The sequence below is a fragment of the Sander vitreus genome, chromosome 10 (genome assembly GCF_031162955.1).
Source record: "Sander vitreus isolate 19-12246 chromosome 10, sanVit1, whole genome shotgun sequence".
In the NCBI taxonomy this organism is placed as follows: domain Eukaryota; kingdom Metazoa; phylum Chordata; class Actinopteri; order Perciformes; family Percidae; genus Sander; species Sander vitreus.
The window spans coordinates 21,867,284-21,889,198 of record NC_135864.1 but is presented as its reverse complement, the minus strand read 5'-3'; the positions used below and the strand labels follow the sequence as shown (position 1 = coordinate 21,889,198).

The 21,915-nt window shown below is 42.5% G+C and overlaps 1 protein-coding gene across 2 annotated transcripts in view; it reads right to left on the bottom strand.

Annotated features, from left to right (window-relative positions):
• unc5a (unc-5 netrin receptor A) overlaps window positions 1-21,915 on the bottom strand; it is a 137,111-nt gene that overhangs the window by 26,974 nt on the left and 88,222 nt on the right. For both annotated transcript variants that reach the window (XM_078260907.1, XM_078260908.1), the window contains exons 3-7: window positions 15,458-15,601; window positions 13,718-13,821; window positions 12,330-12,510; window positions 9,060-9,227; window positions 2,340-2,504 (exon numbers count right to left, since the gene is read on the bottom strand). In XM_078260907.1, the coding sequence (XP_078117033.1) occupies window positions 2,340-2,504; window positions 9,060-9,227; window positions 12,330-12,510; window positions 13,718-13,821; window positions 15,458-15,601 (762 nt within the window). The remainder of the gene's footprint in view (window positions 1-2,339; window positions 2,505-9,059; window positions 9,228-12,329; window positions 12,511-13,717; window positions 13,822-15,457; window positions 15,602-21,915) is intronic.

Below are 21,915 nucleotides of genomic sequence, written 5' to 3'. Positions count from 1 at the left end.
GTCTTTTGTGGCAGAGTAACTACGGCTCACTCTGCACTTGTATTGTTCAATTACACTGGAGAAGAAAAGGGTGCCTTTTGTTTCAGGGGGAGGTTTTCCATCTCAGCTAATAGCCTGCAGACATGGTTGAAGTATTGGAGTTGCTGACAAGCCAAAACCATCTTGCTATATTGCTTATTATAATACTTCACACAGCCGTTGTCTATGGAAACACATCTGCTGGGAACAGATTGGGACAGGCATTCTTCAGAGGCCGGTGCTTCGCTCTGCAGTGTCAGTGTAAATACTGACTCTCTGTGTGTGTGTGTGTGTGTGTGTGTGTAACAATGACTGGCATCTTTGTGTATATATCTTGCCTCTCAGGGGGGGAGCTGCTGACCTTTGATGATGGGCTGACTGAGCTCCCTGGTTCACTGCACCAGCCAATATTCAGCTATCGGTTGACACACGCACATATGCATGCACACACATGGACATTTACTCATACACGTTGCGCTAACACAGATACACAATGCAACATACAGTAGCTCTATTGACCCCACCCTGCTCTCCATGCATCGGTCTATCTGATCATGTCAAATAGTGAAAATACATAATTCAGTGTATTAATTCACTGACCCATGTTAACTGAATCCCCATTAAAACCTAGTGTTCATCATGCAGATCAGCCAAAGAGCACGCTATTTATAACACTTTCTCTATGAGATGCCACCCTGAGACTCATCATTTCTGGATGGGAAGCTGCAATATCTTTCTCTTTGATATCTGTAGGTAGCGACGAAGCTCTCCCTTCATGTCCATCTGGTCAGCAGTGGACCCTGTGGTGCCACTTTCCTCTCACCTGCTGTGGTTTGTGGTTTCTGATCCTGACTGTACGCACATGCCCTATTAATGACGCACGGTGAGTAGGAACGCAGTACTGTCTGCTTTACACAAAAAAGTTGTAGCTATGTAGTTGTAGCATAGTTTGTAGCTATGTAACAGCACAACATAAACACAAATCAAAGCATGCTTGCACGTGTGTTTTCATGGCCGATTTGACCCGTGGCACTTTATCTGGCAGGTTGTGTTTTAATCAGAAGAGAGATGGTTTAATGCTCAGCTCTATTTATAGCTCAGAGAGCATCACAGCACCGACCGCGGTGAAAAGGTTGTATATTATCTTAGCAGCGGGTGTCATACCAGAGTTTATTAGAACGGATCATTTAAAAAGGTCACGCAGGTGGGGCCGAGCCAGTAATGGTCTGCAGACTATTCTACTGCCAGTACAAGTGTCTTATGAAACTGACATCTTTCCTTCCATCTATCACAAGAAGCTGATGCCATAAGGAGGCATAACATGTTTATTTGTTCTAATAAAAAGAAGAGGGGGACACTCTCGCTCCTAATCACAAAGTGGAAAGTGCATTCAAAAACACAAAGCATGAAGAGAAAAGCCTTTCCTTGCCCATCCTCTCTACCTGCCTGAGTTCAGGGGCTAATTGATGCTAATTCTGTACACCTGTTCTCCATGTATTGCTTGTGATCTTCTTGTTGTATTTGATACAACATGACTCCACTCTTCGCATTGTTCAGTTTGTCCATCCTCGATTCCTTTCCTCGCATCCTCTCCTTGCATCTTAGTCCCTCCCACCCGAGATGCAAGCAGAGGAGGCGAGGAAGAAACACGAGGAGTGAGGTGTCGAGGCAACAGGCATTTGACAAAATGAGACATCCGTGCTTCGGAGCTGTCATTTTATAGCGACGTCAATTAAATAGGACTTGTGGAACAGCTGTCATGGTTTGTATATTCCAGTTTTGTGTCACACCCCTTTTGTACGGTCATGGGTGCCAAAAAGACTTCTGCAAAGGATACACCTGTTCATCTTCGCTCATAGCTCCTCCGGCAAGCTTCCTCTCTCCTCGAGATGTAAGTACAAAGTAGTTGAGACATCCCCAAAAATGTTGCGCTGAGATCCATTTCTGGGTCACAGGCAATACAATGGAGGAGGCACAAAATAGAGAAATGAGAAGAGCCCATTGAACTGTTTTTCTTCTTAAATACATTTTCCACTTTGGCCTTGAGAGTGTCATGCTTCTTTTTCCTTTTTAGATCTGTAGTGTATTTTCTGGCTGCAGCGCTTAATTGCTGTTCTGAGCACATTTATTGATTTTAAAATGTTATTTTGCTACTCATCAGCTCAGTATATAATAAGTAAATGTATAACTAAACTGCATTCTACAGACCCTGTTGCAGAAAATGGTTAAAATTCCTTGCGCTACTGAATCTTTTCTATTTATCTGCTGAGCTGAAGAGTTGAGAGTATGGTTTGCAGTATGTGGGTGGGTAGTGCACTCACTCTGTGGGCACTGCTCGCTGGTACAGTTGAGAGACTGGAGGTCGAGCCCTTGACAGTCTTTGCCCCCGGTGCCAGGTGACGGCTGGGTGCACTCCCTGCTCCTCCACATCGAACAGTCTGCACCACACGCCGACCACTTGCTCCACTCGCTCCAGCCTCCGTCTACTGCAAAGACATAATAAAAAAACATGGGTGAGCACAAATGCATAGCAGCAAAAACTCCAACAGACTCACTTCAAACACTTATATCTTAGTTCACAGGAAAAACTATTGATCGGAAAACATGCTGAACAGTTTCAATAAAACAAGTTATAACTCCTCCTTACAAACAGTGTGTGAACTGTTAAAACTCTACACGGTGAAGTTCAGATGCAACAGCGGTGTAAAAAGCAGTGGTGTATTTGCGTGTGAGATGAGAACTGGTAGAATACTCTGTTGCCATCCTTTGCAAATGAACTTGCTCTAAAATAGAAACCTGGTAGGGAAAGTATTATAAATACATGCAAATCCACTTGCACACACTTAAATCCACCAGATGCACAGGGAAACCAAAGCTTGTAAAACTGACAAGGAGAGCCATATTGTCTCTATTCTGCTTTCTTTGTTTATTTTTAACATGGAAATCAGATGCAACTAAGCTAAACACCGATGGGATGAGGGTGCTGTGGCCTGGAAGACTCAGCTGTCAACAAACTAAATCTGTACAGGGAGAAGAATTTGATCCTTGTGAAATGTATCCTCTAGACTACCGTGAAACATACATAGACATTAATTTAAGTAACTGTGTTTTAAAAATTCTCCTAAATGAACATTTGTGAGTAAACACATCTGCCTTGATTTGATTTCTTTGTCAAACAAGCCGTTACTGTAGCAACATGGGCATTACCTGCAGTGCATTTGAATGCAGAGACAATACAGGTGGTATTACATTGAAAAGAGATGAGTATTACAGCATGTGTATCACACCTGCAGCCTATTTCTGTCTACCACAACTTCAAAAACACACCACCATCAGCACGAGCAAAATGAAACAAATGGAAATGGGCTGGTAATTGCTCCTGCGCGGGCCCGGCTGTAAGAAATATCAACAGCTTTACCACACGCAGAGAGGGAGGCCATTTTGCAAAAGGTGGGGGTAATTTGGCATTGTGGCGGGGCAGTGGGGTGGGCGGCTGGGAGTGATATTGAGAGTGACACAGCGCCAGGCCCGGGGAAGGTTACCATAGGGCTAATGGGAAAAAGAGCAGTAATGAGATCTCATGGGGAAAAAACGCCACTGTCTCGCTCTCTCTCTCCCCCAAATGTAAGGGTGAAGGGGACCAGACAAGAACCACCAGAGTTGCGCGCGTGCACGCGCACACACACACACACACACACACACACACACACACACACACACACACACAGCTCAAGCACACCTCTATGACAGCAGTAACCCTCCTCCTGACTGACCTAAGGGCAAGGAAACCTTAGCGCTCATTAATCCAAGTAATAAATAGTGCAAAGGGCATGACCCAAAGAGAGCAGGTCTGACCCGCTGCAGGTCAGAAGGCCTGGGCTAATAAAACATAAGTGTGAAAGTCACTCAGGGTGGGATGCCCATTATTGCATAACTGTGCCAAGTAATGATATTATGTGGTTTTACAGCTAGTTGGAAAACGAGCTAAAAAGGCGCTGCAAGCGTGTATGGCCAAAGGCACAGGTGTGTGAATAAGGCCCTGCTCCCACACAAGACTGCATGTTTGTGTCCTCAAATGATTGCAATAGAATGTGAGAGTGTTTTGCATATATATATATATATATATATATGTGTATGTGTATATATGTGTGTGTGTGTGTGTGTGTGTGAGAGTGTGAGAGAGATGCTGACACAGCTTGGGTCTGTTTGCAGTCAGATCCATTTGGCAGAGAGAGCATAACCAATCAGATAATTGTCCTTGTTTGGCATTGAGTGGACCCATCCGTGGGCCAGTGGGCTGATTATCCAGGCTGGGAACGGGAATGATTGAATAGCGAATTACATCCTAATGAATATATTATGTCGCCCCTCAGTTTATCCACACCACTGTAACATGAAGAGATGAGATCAACATCCGCCCTGATGCAGTGATGAAATTCTACTTTTCTTTTCCACCACAAAGCAAGACTAATGGCCATGCAAATAACATTTTCAAACAAGGAGATTGGAGTGGAAACAGGGTGCTGCTTGTGAGAATGAGGCTGAAGAAAATCAAAGAAAGATGAAGTTGCATAAACAGTTCTTGATGGCCTGTCTGACTCTGAACACGTTATTTTCAGAAACAGAAGAGACTTTCCACTGGAGCAGAGACCAGAGAACTGTATGGCCAGCATAAAAAGCAAGTGGGAAGATACTAATTGTGAACAATAAATGCAGTGAAGCAAGAAAATTGCCACTTTCCTCAATTTTCTTTTTCCAATTTAAGCCTTAAATCAGAACCAAACCATTTACATTTTCAAAATCCACATAAGAAAATTGTTATCCACAGCCACACTTTTCCTTATCTAATCCCCAGAAAGAGATTGTTAGCGCTACTGCAAAAGGCACCACATCTGATTTTCAATCATGCAGCACCATAGGTTTTAGGTCAGGCAGGTCTCTGAGAAGGAACAGTAATACAATAGACCAGTGGCAAGCTCCCATTTGGATGTGTTTGAGGGGGGAGAAGCAAAAGGAACCTGACCATTCTTTACAGGTCGGCAGGAGGGCCTATTTGAAGCTCCGCTGTTCAAAATGACAACGGCTGCTGACAGACAGTCCAAGATCATCGGACACCTATGGTTTCTGTGTCCTTGAGGGGAACAGGAGGAGGCAGACAAGTACCACTGAGACCAGCAGGCCACCTCTCTGCTCCTAATGTCCTGTCAACACACGGGTGTGCACAGTAACCACCCCTAATCTCAGACTGTGTTCAAAGGCTGATGAAAGAAAGACACAGAAAACCACCGAAGCCATGGAGGGGGTTGATAGCTTAGCCACAGAAATGGGTGATGCAACTGAGATTAAAAACTAAATCTTATTCTGTATTTCTGACACATTTTATATCTTTAAAAGTCAGTTTTTGTGATGTAGTATGTGATCGATAAGCCTGAGGAGTCTACTCCCTTATGTTAACTAAACCACTAGAACAAACCAAAATGAGACAGAATGAGACATGAAGAGGGTGAGCCAAAACAAATGGCACAGAATAATTAAAACAGCGCTGATGCGAGGCTGTCACCAGATGGCCACCGTCTTTTCGCAGTGAACTAAAGTGTTTTTCTCTTACATGTATTAGCCATTGCCTTTATTTATTCCTTCGATAAAATATGAAGTCTCCAGAAAAATATCGGATAATATTCAGAGACACACATGGATGCTTACTTCCAAAGTAGAATAGACATTTGCCTGCAGTGCAGACAGTAGACATATGGGTACTAACTTGCATGTGTACAACACAAACGTGCACAAAAACACACTTACAAGTATGCATGCACAAATACACCAGCCCCGAGTCTGTTTATTTTCCATCGAAATCTCACAGCTCCTCTGGCAAGCCTGAGGGATCAGTACAATATTTAAATTATTCACACGAGTTAGAAATCTCTTCAGGTTATTTGCTGTTCTCTAACACATCAGCAACAGTTCCTTTCATTTGTGTTGGGGCAGGTGTCACTGCGTCACTTCCTAAACTGGGGACAGATTTGCGGTTAGCTCAGGTAGGGTGTCTTTGTCGAAAATGTTGCCATCATCTGACATTTTGCCATAACTGTTGGCTCTGACCACAAGTCTACACAGGGGCAGGCTCAATGAAAGGGTGATGGATGGACTGCAGATTGGGATACTTCAGCAGGATACAAAATGGAGACAAAGGAAAAGGAGAAGGCAGAGAAAGGAGAGAGAAAATGGAGATAAGCTCTTGCATAGTTTGGCTACTCGCTGTCTCAAGTGTTGTTCTGCTTTGCACTGAGCCTCAGGCTTTAGCCTCGGCCTCCTCCTCCTCCACAACTCCCTGTGTCTCTCCCAGCATGGAGCCCATCTGATCTGCCATAGAGGCCTCCACCAACTCTCATTAAACACTTTGGAGACTTCGACAAAAATACAGATGAGCCTCTATAGCTTCACACTTTCCAGATAAGAAATGGGAGCTCACATTTAGAGAAAATAGTCATTGTGATTAGACATGTGGAGAGATTCTGCTACTGAACAGGCCGATGTAGATGGTGTCGGTCTGTGGACGCTCGTATGAAGTACAGTGTGTGTGTGGAAATGTGCCTCTGTGGCTGTAGCAAAGCACTGCTCTGAAGGAATCATGCTACTGTTTTAAACGTGGAACAACACATGGCCATCGGCATTTCGACAAGAAATATATATATAGATTTGGCCGGGTGACACAGAGACAAATTATAGCCTTTGCATGTTGTTGGTACCAAATTTAAATGGATTTGTTTCCAGCGGATATTCATTCAGTTGACAGAATCTCTTTATCCCCAGAGGAGGAGTACAACAAATCTGTGAGGCCATCAATGTGTTTTAGACTAAACAGAAACAGACTACAACTGCAATTTACAAAGAATAAGCAGCTAAAAAAAACTAAGTAATTTCAAAGATATAATGCTATAAGTCAAATGCACTAGAGAGCTTATAATCAACAAAGAATCTTGGTCTAGATAATTAATGAACTCTTGGAACAAGACCAGAATTTAAATAATGTAATTTTTAAAATGCAACTTAAAAACAAAGGCACTGGGTAAAAATGCCTCTCTAAAGCTGACCATATAATAACATGTCAATATGCAGGAGTACAGCTCCCCATGTAATTCATTCTTCTCAAATCTCTTTCTTCTGAAATGGGCTCAAATCACCATCTACTGTGAGTGTAGATCAGACCTGCGAAGGCTATAGGCAAAGTGATAATTAAAGTTGTTATCCAGTAGGCTGATCTCATCTGTTGCCCCTCGCTGAACATGACTATCAGAACATCTATTCATGTATTCAGAGAGATTCATACATGTGTTAATCATGTATGTTGATGAATCAAAGTGAGGATTCAGATGTATTTGCTTGGCTGTGTGTGTGTGTGCTGGGTGACAAATGATGGGAGCGTTCAGTTCATCTTGGGGGGACTTCAGAGCCATGTCTGAGAGTACACAACAGAGCCGCTGTGCCACTTGTGGATGGAAACAGCAGCCCATCATCCCCAGGCTCTGGCATGGTGGACTTCGGCCTTGAGGGGAACCTTCTCCGAGGTCTGACAGCTGGGGCTGTCTGTGCCACTGATGGTCTGTCTGAGACAGGTAATGAGTGAGAAAAGAAGGCAGAGACTACTCTGTTGCCAAACAACAGGACTGATAGTGGTGTGAGTGGGGTCGCATCGCTGTAGCATGTCTCATCAAGAGAAAAAAGAAGAAGTTCTTTCTTTCCCAAAGTCTCTACAAACTGTGTTCACAAGGCCCACAATTTCCCTAAGGGTTGAAATTACACACTTTCTCCTTGTGGGGCAAGAGCAAGATGGGGGGTGTAACAATAGCCGCCTGGACTGACATTAATCTCTTTAAGCTCATGGAGGTCAGTATCCTGCTTTGCTGTGGGGGAATGTCAAGCATCCCTGGACACCCCCTCTAATTCCATTACTCGTTGCTCCAGCGCTAATAATTCCAAATCCATCCAGATAGCGCCCTGATGGAGCATCATGCATTGCTGTGTTTCCTTTGTCTTCCTCCGTCTGCTGTATTCCAGCGGGCCGTGTTACTTACACTCATGCTTGACATCTAGTGATGTCTTTACATGGGAGATGTGTAACACAACGCCCTGATTCACTGAGAGAGATTTCCCTCTCTGCTATTTACCGAGCGTGGGAGATTTCTCCTGCGGTCAGCATGGCTGCAGAGCCCCAGCTATACATCCACAGACTGATCTGCTGGCAGCTAACAGCGAGCTCTTGTACAGTACACGCTTTTTCTACTTCTTTCTCATTTTTCCTCTCCTCTCTCTCTTACTCCGGGCTTTGTTCTTGCCTTCCTTACACTGTATCTGATTCCATCTGTCTCTATCCCTGCTTTCACCTTCCACCTCCTTTTCCCTCTCCCTCGCTATCTCTTCCTCTGTCAAGGGGCTAATGTGGGACTGCAAATGAAGCAGCTTGACTACCATCTCAGGCTACCAGAGATCAATATGTGTTGCTCAGTATCAGGCAGGACACTCTCTGCCTCTCCGACGTGCTCACAAGGGAGAACAGGCAGGCAAACGAAACGCCCTCAACTCCTCACACGTAACCATGGCACACAGGCCGCCATGATTCAGCTTTTTATCTCCCATATTTACTACACAGCTTGAGCAGCAAACAATAACAAATGTACTAGCTGGTCGGACACAATGCCATGGCTGGGACCATGTCTCTTAAAGCTGACAGGTCTCTGAAATAAAAGCAGGGTCTGCCTACAGCGCGGCAGATAAAGAGATATGTGAACAAAGAGTGATAACAATAAATCACTTTCAGGATGAGGCCTTACAGTGAAGACTATTAGACTCTGACATTGCTGTGTAAGCGGTCTAATTGCAGGAAATAACAGAAGCACTGACATCGAAGGAAAGACCTGGGTGCTGGTAGAAAAGGCAGCCAAAATAAAGATGAATTGATGACTTCTAGATGCAAAAAAATGCAAAAAGGAAGCCACAGGAAGCCAAGCGCCACAGGACAAACAGGGTTGCCTGGGAGTTACCTGGACAGGTGGCCACACAGGCACTTTTCTGGACGTTCTGCCCCTCACAGGATGTGCCTCCATTCAGTGGCGTGGGGTTGGTGCAGCTCCGACTCCTCTTCTGCCAGCCACGCCCACACACAGCACTGCAGGACGACCAGGTGGTCCATGTGGACCAGCCGCCGTTGACTGTCAGACCAGCACCAGGGGGATGGAGCAGGGGAGGGAAAGGGTAGGTTGGGAGGGGGGGGAGGGATGGATGAAGGGACAGAGCAGCCAGGATTACCTGACATGCACCAAGGAAAAGAGGTGTGTTGCGCTAGAATAATCGTGACTGCTGTTACACTCTTTGGCTCAGCACTGCAAGGTGAACTAATGGGAGAGCAAGAGCAAAGGGGCCTGCGTCCTGTGTCCGAGTTGGAATTACAGCCAACTGCGGTGAAAACAAAATGGCTTCAACAGGGAGCAGAAAATAAGATGACAGCTTGCCTTCTTTGACCTTATCTCTGAGGAAGATACAGTTTCAGTAACTGGTCGACATTCGAAATAAATATACCTCAAAACTTAAAAATTCTCATAATATAGTCTGAATATAATCACTGTAAAAAAGCAAAAATACCTGTGGTCATGAATGCATAAAAAAACAAAACAAAACAACAACCTACTCCCTGGAAATGCCAACACACTACTGAAAAAATAAATATGTTGTGGCTGTTGTGTGTCCCTCACATATCCAGCTTGTTTCACACGTCTTTCTTCAACTCAAGTATTTTTTGAATTGTAGAGAACAACACTGAATCATTTATTACTCTTTTATATTTGAAACTGAAAGTTTATGCACTTTAACAACCAGTGCCGGTGTACTGAACCCTTAACCGTCACATAATTGTTGCTATATCGCTCGATCACAGCAGGTGATTACATCAAATCACGCTGGTTTAATTCTAATCAGCTCCTTCCTGTACATCCTGTGTTTGCCCCAGCTTACAAGATACTGAGATTCCTGATTTATTGACTTGAACAGCACTGTCGTTGCTTCTCTGTATATACTCCCCTCCTAATTTCCACCCTCTCTCTCCTGTGCTTGTCGTGGCTGAATCACTTCCTTGCCCTCGCTATGCGATTGATTGCCCGCCACGGCGAGGTAAATTGCCAGGCAACTCGGCCCCTGATTACCTCTTAGCACAGAGCGCAGTCACAGCAGCCAGGCCTTGTTAAAATGCATCTCTGGCCCCCTGTTGAACCCCCTTTGAAAAGTAGCAGTTATTATGACTTTGTACAGCTAGCTCGATCAGCTAGCATGGTCTCAGGTAACTGGATTTTTCTTTACCTTCTTTACGTTTTTTGAACAGGACAACTTTTATTGTGATTTAACGTCAAATATTACTACAATGGTAGCACATTTGTCATCTTGTCAAGTACATAGAGTGATGCGAAGAAATAGAATTGCACATGCAAGCACCCTAGCAATTTGTTCACAATTTATCGGGTCTAAGAGCGAAACTATTGTTTGACGATACAAGAAAGGCAAACAATAAGAATATGAATGCTCTTGCCTCCACAGTCATTTTGACTCTAGATTTCTTCATCTGCAGAGCAACAAGCTAATCCATTATAATCAACAGTAGGAATAATTGGGCTTTTTTATTTTTACGCTGGAGGCTTGGATAAATCTATTATGTGTTTTTTTACTGCATGCTCCAAATTAACACATTTCATATGAAACTGTTCACCGAGACGAGCCTCAATTTTCAACTATATTTACAGTCATACAGCGCTACCTAAACGTTTGAACCCCCTACAGGGTCTGCACAGTTTGTTGAATTACAAAATCAGCCTTAAAGGAAATTTCTTGCAGTGTATTGCCATATAAAAGTGATCTCTCTTACTGTCCGTTTCATCTTTATTGTTAAATATTGATTTAATAGTTACATTTCTAAACTCAAAGTGAAAGACTTTACAAGTCAAATCAAAAGTAATACATGCAGGTGTTTTCTCACTCTAGTTCATCTCTTAATCTATAGACAAGCATATTTTTGGATATGTTGCAGGAAATATTACTTGATACATAAAGTCATCCATAGGTGACCCTCACGTTCCACACTATGCTCATGTTTTCTGAATTTGAATTCATCTTACACCCTGAAATCCTTTAAGATTCCATTGGGAACTTTTGCTAGGCTGCAATTTCAAATGGAAGTTAATTCAATTACAATTCAAGTAGCCACAACCTGAATTTGAGAACTGCAAGATATTAAGTTTTGATGAAATGATTCCTACTGATTTCAAGGATGTGCATACTTACAGTGCAAACTTCACAAAAAAATGACCAGATTTTCTTAAAAATTGAGTGAAAGGAAAATATTGTATAAATCTCACACAGAAACCTTGAAACATATTTTTAAATCATTTTATAGCAGAAGAAATGATGCAAAAACTGAAGAGGTGTGCAGACTCCTACATAGTGCTGTATATTTGTGGCATATGGTGCGTTTTCTCTATTCATGTTAGAGAATATACAAGGACTCTGACTAGCATACTATCGCCTTCTTCTGGCAGCCTCAACAAATAAAAATAAAAAATGAACGTGTCTTGGACGTTGCTTTCATGATGGATTCCCATGTGATTTCCATCTCCTGTTTGCATGTAGCTGAGAATTAAGTCTGGCTGTAACCTATGCAAAACTTTAGTGCCAGTACCCAAGGAAACCTGTGTGATAGAAAATATGCTGTTCCTCAATTTCTTTAATATAGATCAGTCTGCTTATCAAGCCAAGTCATTATTTACAGTTTGCTGTTAATTCAATTTTTCGTCTCATATTGGATCCACTACAGAGGAGGAGGAAGATGGCAGCCCCAAGATTGGAGACTGCCAGCTTTGGAATAATGGTTGCCAGGAGCATTTTAAATTTTGCTATTTAATGAGCAGATACAGTACACTACTATGTTTTTTGTAATTATTTATCATAGTGTAATTGATTGCAAGTTGTCCCCATCTGTCACGTATGTGTAACACTGCATATTGTTATTAAAACTACACTGTAGAATCTGAGTGGAATATTACAACTGATAGAAGAAGTGCACCCAGGGATCTTCCATGCAAGAGAACATGCTGAACTGAATGTGGAAATGTGGGATAAAGGAAGCAACATGCAAGCAATACATGATTCATTTGAACTGTTTTCATGTTTGTATGTTTCGAGGCTGGGGAATATCATTCGATCCCAGACCTCTCATTACCCTCTGTGTAATGACATCTTTGGCAAAAAAAAAAAAAAAGGTTATCACCTACCATAAACTAGGACCGTGGCAGAGGTGCTTTTGCGACGAGCAACGATGTTTTTGGCCACACACGTGTAGTTGCCCGTGTCCGCTAGCCGGGCTTTTTTGATGACAAGATTATGGTCAGTTGTGATGAAAAAATTGGGGTCACTCGCTGGGTTGATCACATCCTCGTTTCTCTGCCACTCCACCTGAAAATATGTTTCAGTGGTCAAAACTCATGCTGTGGATTAAAAATCTTTTTTTTTTAAAGCAGTGAAGTACTTTAGTTTTGGATACAATCAAACAGATAAAAAGAAGAACAAATGCAGCTTGGTATGATACTGATACTGAGATGGAATTAATTTAACAATGCACCCTACTGATTTTAATATTTATTCTCTTTTTGTGTGGGAAAAGTAGCTTTTATTTTGTAGCTGCTGGAGATCTCTGCAGCTGTTGGTGGCCGGAGAGTGAAACTGATCATGCTTTGTGTAGTTTCTGTGCCCTTTTACAGAAGCCAAAAACTGATGGTATTCCTTTTTTGGTGTACTCTCAGATTGGTTTGCTTGTTTTCTTGCTCTCACTTGACCTTGTGCCGTCTCGAGAGTAGCTACGGTACAGCAGCGTTGTTGTCAGTATTACTGCCAGTTGCGATGCCGCATATAATTGGGCTTTCTTCCTCTCGTGCCCTATCCCTGTTTTCTCCTGTGGTGACTTCTGCTCTGATGTTCTTTTCTGTTGAACTGCAGTTGGCACCTTACTTCCCATTTCTCTGCAAACTGTCCCGACACTGTCGCTCTGTGATTGGCTAGTCTGCTGCTCTTGGTCTCTGGGCTGTCTGAGTTGCTGGCCTAACCTCCTCTTGTGTTGTTATTAGAGTGGTTAGTGCCTATCTGGGACTGGGAGGATGCAGCAGACGAGGTGAAACAGCTGGCCTCAGTCTGGTCCTCTAATCACAGACACACACCGAGAGCAAGAAGAGAGAGATAGAGAGTTGAGCAGAACAAGAGTGTATGAGGGACATTGAGAGATGGCAGAAAGATAGAGAATGAGATAGGGAGGGAGAGAGGGAGAGGGGGAGAGAGAGAGAGAGAGAGAGACAAATAGACCCATTAATTATGAATAGGCCTTTAGAGATGCCAAACGGGGAGTGAAGCCTCCAAGCCTATCCTGAGTGATGTGACGAGACACTGTGATATACGGCTTCTCAGAGATGTAAGAGAGATAATAAATCAATAATGGGGAATAATTAGAGGCATAATTTATCCGTTCAGGGTTGTCTGTTCGCTGGTGGAGCAGGAAAAGATGCTGGGGAGTTGATCCTGAGCTACTTTCTGCGCTTTGTCCTCCTGGTGAGGAAAGGGTAAATGGATGCTAGATGTGGGTCTATAATTATCTTCTGTATTGGTGTCTCACCTCGGCTTGTGGCACTCCCTCGGGAGGATGGCAGCGCAGTAACACCTCCTGGTCCAATGCCACCTCTTTACCCTGCGGCTCCTCCTCAAAGTTCTTTCTCAGGTCTGAGGGGAGAAAAAGACGGGGAGAAACGCAACCAATTAGGATGTTTGTATGGGCTTGTGAGGTTTAAATGAAATACTTCCATCCACAGAACTTGGCTTGGTGACGTTTCTAAATTTTTCTTCACTCTTAAAATGTCCACCTACAGTATGGCTTCGCTGAGCATGTTGCACTCCAGTTGGCCCCTAAGCCACAAAGGGATTGGTGGCAACAACCATGTTGCTTATTACAGGCTGCCTGGCTGGTTCAGAGATGCTTGTCTGCTGCCAGAGGGGCCCAGCATCAAGCAAAAGCAATTGCATTACCCCTCACTCCTCCCCTACCACCCACTCTCCTCTCTCCAGCCTCCGCCAGCCTCCAGCTTCCATCTGTATGAGGGCTTGGAGCAGCCACACGAAAACACAGCCCTGAGGCGCCTGGACAAGAGCTCCTGCAAGCCTGGCTGACTGCATGGGCTTACCATTACATCTCATTGGATACTCTTACCCTTGCACCAAGTCCTGCTATATACATTTGCCTGTAAGACCAGGCTGTAAATTACACAGGTAAAAATGGCAATGCTTATTGCTTACAAGTGGATAAAAATGCAAGGCCATTTGTATCTGATGAGCTATACAGAGCACTGATAGCTAGCAGGGTGGCACAAATTTGTTCACCCCAGGTTTTGAGTCGGAGCGATTCTTACTGTGTTGTGAGGGGCTGAGGGTGCGTCTGTGAGCTGCCGGTGAATTCCTTTAAAAAGATGTTAAGCCTGTCCTGACCAATCACACTGAGATAAACGTTAAGACAAGCAGAGAGTTTTACGACATTCAATTTAATTAAAGCCGATACAATGGGACTGGGGGAGACTGAAGTCATAACAGTCCTGGAAGGCTCAAATGTATGCAAGTGTGTATGTGTGTGCACGTGAATGTGAACCGGTGCGTGCACATAGATTCATTGTCATTAAAGCATGCGTGTCCTTATCTTACATCTAACTGTCTTTGTTGAGCTCTCAAACAAGGTTGGGGTAATGAATGTGTGTTTTCAAAACGTCTGGCGGTTTGGAGACAGCGCTGCGTTCGGCTCTGTCTGGAGTAATGCATATTTATGTGGGAATTAATAGGCAGAATGCTTTAAAATACTCAAACGTAAAATGGCTTCTTCTAATAAAGCTTTTGAGGCTGCAGCAAAGGGATGACTCTGTGTTCCCCAGACAGATTTATGATTGCTGCACAGCAATAACTTTCAAATCAGTTTTTATTCCAGTTACTTTCAGAGGGATCATCGCTGATATACTGTATCCAGTGAAAAATATGCTCATGAATACTCAATTTTAGTGTTCCATTTTTTTTTTTAAGACTGCCTTCAAGCAGATGCATTACTCTGTTTCTCCCTGACAGGGTTGAATATTTACTTCTTAAGTAGAATTCGCAGAAAGATGATTTAACTAAATTGTAATCACAGTAATGCACAGTGGTGCACAGATCATAATGGCCTCTGGGCTTATTGTTAAATGAAAGTAAGTCCCTCCCCAACCAAGTGAAAAAAAACATTGTGCTAATCTAATCTTATTACAAACTAGCATGCAATATAAAAGCACCTTGTTAGGCAGCGCTTGCATTTGTGATGACAGTGATCGTTTTAAAATGCACTCACAAGCAATCCTGATGTACGCCTTTTGGCTCTTCTGGGTTCCAGTGGTGCTCCAGGCGACACACTGACACCAGTACTCATCGAGCCCGAAGATCTTCTCCACCTGCTGTCTGGTGATGTCAATTTTCACCTGCATGATTGGCAGCGCTGCAAAGTAAACACAGGAATACACGGTCATTACATTACATTATATTACATGTCATTTAGCTGACGTTTTTATCCAAAGCGACTTACAATTGATATGTCAGAGGTCGTACACCTCTGGAGCAACCATGGGTTAAGTGTCTTGCTCAGGGACACATTGATTGATGTATCGCAGTGGGAATTGAACCCAGATCTCCCACACCAAAGGCCAGGGCGCCATCACCACCAGAACCCAGTCAGAACTGGGAGGAGCTGAATGAGCACAGGGTTTTTGATATTCGAGGGGGCGAAGAATGAAATGACCATAAATATTTCTCCACAGAAAGAAACAAATAAGTTCAACTGAATCCTTAACTGCATTTTGTACCTTGAACTAAACTGGCAAAGTAATTAAAAAAAAAGCAAGCAGAATAAACAAACAGAGAGCCATAATCATATATAAACAGAGTGCTTGTTAACTGAGGAAAATGAGAAGAGAGCCTCACAGCTATCCTTGGTGTAATTTGGAAGGCGTTAAAACACCAACAGTTGGGAAGGAAGGAAGCGCTAAACAAACACTCTACAAACAAAAATACTCAGCACCAACCTGCTCCTCTATTATTAAATCTAGGAAGGGGGAAGAGTTCACAATCTATAAAGCATTTCCACAACCGTGTTGACAAAAGTGATGGTGCTGTAACACAAGGCAAAAATAGCATTATTGCTTTTCAAGAAGAAAGTAAAAACACTCTAAACAAAAGAGAAAACTGGGACAAAATCCATTCTCTTTAACCGTCCAAACAATATAGTGTTGTCAGAGCCCTGTCTTTTTTTTTGATATTTGAGAAGCAATCCTTCATTTCATTTTCCTTTGACCTTTTATTTGGGACCTGTAATCCAGAGGTTTTTTTTTTTTATATTGAGCTACGACCTTGATCCCTACCATGTGTCCTACTTTCTCTTAACTCTGATAAAGAGATATCCGTGCTTTCCCTCAGCTTCCAGCTCTCTGTCTGTCTCATCATTTCTCTCTGGGGTCTTCGAGAGAGAGAGAGAGAGAGAGAGAGAGAGAGAACCTTTTATGAGCACAGAACATGTTACAGTCACGGAGGACACATCCCCAAGACTGAGAGTAGCATATACCATGCTGTATATTTAAGCTTCAATGGGAGGGCTGCTCTTCAACTTCCATTTACATAAAGGCACTTTGTGACACTCATACACTCCCCTCACACACTTGATCTGTCTGCAGTGATCGTTCCCAGCTCCAGACTGAAGCCGACTGACTCTTGGCTAAGTGGCCCCTATCAGGCCATCAAACCTTTATAGCAATTACAAAAAGCACTTGTGCTGATTCAGAGTATTAATCAAACCAAAAATGGGAAATTTTTCGTAAACAATTTGAGGAAAACTGTGCATGAATTTATAGAGGCCTGTGTGTGTGTGTGTGTGTGTGTGTATGTATGTATGTATGTAGGCTGGCACAGTGGTGACATATGCTGTCGGGGAAGAAAGTGGAGTGGCTCCTTCGCCGGCAGCCACGCGGTGATAAGTAGGTGTGAGGGTCCCTGGCGGACGCCCCATGTATTAGCGTCTCAATGCAGTACATTTCGCTATATGCGATCACAGTAAATGTGAGTACATGTGCAGTGAATCCAGGCCTGAAGCGCCACTCTGAGCATCAACAACACCCTGTGCTGTTTGCAAGATTTCCCCAACAATCTCTTCTCTGCAAAAAGGAGAAAAAGTGATATTTGTATGTTCAGATTGGCTTTAATAATTCAGCAAAAAACTGTCAAAAGAGTTTTAAAGCTGGATTGAGGAGTTCACTCTCATTTATTCACTTTCTTTCTCTCAATTCCAGCTCTTCTGTCAGATATTTGTGCGTGTGTTTGTGTGTGCCTGCAGTAAGAGTGTGTGGCACAGGCCGAGAGAGCACCTGACTGCTAAAACAAATGGCTAAAGTAACAAAATGGGCACTACAGAGAATGAACAAATGGAGCAGAAGAAACCCTCCTCCTCCCTTCGAATGAGCAGCATGGCAGCATTTGGCTTTCCCTCTAAAACGTAAGATCTGTAAAAAAAACAAAACATTTACTATATACAACAAGACCCTCTCCATATGCAAAAAGAACAATGGTTATTCTTGCAGTTGCAATTTGTGTATTCAAAACAAAACGTCAGCTACGGCATCGACAGAAAAAATGAAATAATTTAATGCAGCAGGAGCAGCAGTTTTTTCTTGGTTACACACTTTTATTTACAGTACATGCAGCAATGTGCAATTTACATCTTCTACACTAGGGAGGGAATTGTTTTATATGCGTGTGCTTGCTATTATGCATTAGTCATTAATAAAATCCTTAAAAAAGCTAATGCATGTGATATATGGACACGTGACTGCAGCAACAGTGTGGATGACAGAGATGTGGAGATCAATCTGAAGTGCTCCCTCAAACCTGAAAGTTAAATGAAACTAAATTCTGAGAAACTGTTACAGCCTTGGATAGGAAGAACAAAGGGAACATCTGATGGCCCTGATTTAAACTGAGCTCAGCAGTTTACGTTTGCAAAATGATTTGGGAAATATATGTTGGAATACATACATTTGGAATTTGTCAATAAGCCGTGTTCTGTGCTTTGTATGGCTCTACTTACAGTAGAAATTAGTTTGATTAATGCCAACAATCCTTCTTCTTTGAGCTTGTGGGTGAAAAGAATAGATCAATATGGAGATGCAAAGAATGAACAAAAGCAACCTGAAGTGAGAAATCCTAAGAGGAGCAATTTGAAGCTATGCTTGCCGGGATAATTGCATTCCGTTTCCTTATCTCTTCCTGTCTCTATAATTACCTGCTTTCTGTGTCTGACACCTTCCAGTAACACTGCTGTCCAATTTCACTCCAATTAATAAGTAGGACAAAATAATCTCATCACTTTGTGAACAAAATAAGACTGTAATTTTAACAGTTATTAATGATTGGACAGGCTGCTATTTACTGTTGTTTTCCAAAGTCGATTCCACTGGGAGGGCTGTAGGCAAAACAACACTTTATGAACATCACTCATAGATGACTGATAATGAAACTACACCACAGAGTCATAGAAAGCTGTGTCTTTATGAAAACTGTCACTTATGACTCAATTCTATCAATATCGATATACTGTATAATAGTATAATAGTATGCTCAGCTGCCTCCAAGGTGTTAGGAACTAAAAAGAGTAAGAAGAAATTTGCACTTCCTTTCTTGCAAGATACTGAGCGTGCACTTAACATTCCTGTTAAACGATAATTAAAACATGACACCATTCCCCCAGCCTTCGGTTTGATCTGCAGCCCATTTATAAATGAGCTCATATCCCAAACCTCAGTGAAATTACAATTTGAAAGGGTGATTATGTGATTGACACTGTGTGAATTCTGGGCGTACAGCTGGAACCCTGGTGAGTTTATTTTTATTGGAGTGCAATGGGACAACTTACTTGGCTGTACTTACCCATAATATTTGGAAAATACACATCTCCAAGCTTTGTAATATTGCCCTGAAATGAAGAGGTAATGCATGCTTGCACACAGACACACACACAGTGCCAATACCAATAAAATCAGCTCCTGCCTTTTGGTAGTAAATACTACTTCACACTCAAACCCTCGGTTTGACACAGATTGATGAATATGCATAACATGTTCTTTGACACACTGATACCAGATGGCAGTTACAAGGTAATGCCTGGTTAATGCTGTATACACAAGACCTGGCTTTGCAGATGCAGTTCCACATAATGTACACACACACACACAAGCCCAAAATGAGTCCGTTAAATGTATGAATGCAGTCCAAAGTGGTCAGTGCAGTGTTTGTGCTGGACAGACAAAATGTGTGGAAAAGTTATTAAACAACTCAAGTTTAACCTTGATGTTCAAGTATCTCGGAGACTATAACCTGCAGAATTGATGGTTTATTATCTCTGCCGATATCAGCTATAAGGTTGTAGTTATCCTGTACTGTGATAAATCTATAGTAACAATAGAGTGGTCCTACACTCTGATGAATATGTAACTCTACATCGAAACGTTGGTCACTGTTTTGCACCTTAAGTAATACAACTATCAAGTAACAAGACATCTGTGTTGCACCGTCTATTTTTTGTTACTTTTTTGTTACTTTATAGAGTGGTCCTACACTCAGAATACAGAAACTAGAACAATTTGTGTTCACTCATAACACAATAAAGTGGTGTTAAAAAGGTCCCATGGCATGACATTTTCACTTTGAGGTTTTTTAACATTAATATGTGTTCCTCCGGCCTGCCTATGGTCCACCAGTGGCTAGAAATGGTGATAGGTGTAAACCGAGCCCTGGTTATCCTGCTCTGCCTTTAAGAAAATGAAAGCTCAGATGGGCTGATCTGGAATCTTGCTCCTTATGAGCTCATAAGGAGCAAGGTTACCTCCCCTTTCTCTGCTTTGCCCGCCCAGAGAATTTGGCCCACCCATGAGAGAGAGACATCATGGCTTTCAAACGAGCAAAGTGGCAGATGGTCAAGGCCACACCCCCACTCTCCACCTTACCCCCCTCTCCTCCTCAATAGCTACAGACACAGAAATGGCACATCCTAAGGAAAGCTCATTGTGGGACTGGCTCTAGTGGCTGTAATTCTGCACCAAGGCTGAATTTCAGGAAAGAGACTTCAGATACAGTATTAGGGGACCACTAAGGCCTATATAAAAGAGACTTCAGATACAGTATTAGGGGACCACTAAGGTCTATATAAAAGAGACTTCAGATACAGTATTAGGGGACCACTAAGGTCTATATAAAAGATACTTCAGATAGAGTATTAGGGGACCACTAAGGCCTATATAAAAGAGACTTCAGATACAGTATTAGGGGACCACTAAGGCCTATATAAAAGAGACTTCAGATACAGTATTAGGGGGACCACTAAGGCCTATATAAAAAGAGACTTCAGATACAGTATTAGGGGGACCACTAAGGCCTATATAAAGAGACTTCAGATACAGTATTAGGGGACCACTAAGGCCTATATAAAAGAGACTTCAGATACAGTATTAGGGGACCACTAAGGTCTATATAAAAGAGACTTCAGATACAGTATTAGGGGACCACTAAGGCCTATATAAAAGCATCCAAAGAGCACCATGTCATGGGACCTTTAAACTTACATCAGAGGTGGGATGGACAATTGAAGTCCTGCAAAAAAAATTAAACATATTGTAAATCTTACTTTTATGCAATGTAAACAGTTATGCCATCTAACCTGCTGCATTATTAATGCACTTACTTGATCCTCTTCGTCCCCTGTGGAACAAGGCCACAAACAGCTCCCTGTATTGTTCCCCATGGCAACATGTTGCCCAAGATAAGTTTCCTCCTGGCCAGCTCGCCAGGTCATTTTTGGTCCTCTCCAGGTTTTGATTAATGCAGTATTCTTTTCCTTAACAGAGCTGATACGTTGAAATAAATAATGTAGTATTTCCAGGGGCGACAGATAATGTAGGCTTTGGGCTTAGGCTTAAGCCTACCAAAATGTTCCTTCCTAAAAGATGCAGACAGACTGCTATCTTTGGTATAGTCTTGAGACAATTTGCGTGGAAATTACTTAATAGACATTGAATACATCCTCATTGCCCAGAAGCAATCAATCCCCAGCTGGGTATCGGTCACGGTTACACCATTACATGTAGATAAATATGCACACTAAATCAACCACACAACACTAAAACCCAATTCAATTCTAGCGTCTTTTTTGGAGAATATTAACCGTAAATAAAAACTGATTAAATCACTTCTTTTTTTTAACCTGAAGAACATGCATAGATGCTTCAGTCATTTTGGGAGTGCTTGGCAAACAGTCCCAACAACCTCCAGCAATTAGATAACCGCTGTGTTGCCTGAGAGGCAAAACCCAGTGCAAAAAAAAGCCTACAAATCACTCCATGCTCCTTGTAAAGCTTAACTGTTGTACGTGCATAGTAAAAATTAAAGACTGGACAATCATTAGACACTTTTTAAAGGGATTGCAGTGAGTAAATCAAACTGATTGACTGACTGACTGATACACACAAGTGTGGGGGAACAATGTACCCCCCATTCCCAATTTGAAAATGACTCCCTTGATGTCCTGTGATTCAGGTCACCTGAACATACACAGTTCTGTTACTCAACAATCTGTGTGCAAAGCAGACAGGGAGCATACAGAGCTTTATCTAAAAGAAGCATCCATAAAAGCAACCAGGCTGGTGAGACACCAAAGCAAACACACTGTTCTGCCTCAAGACTTCTAGAGTTTTAACAAATGAAACGAAAGGAAAT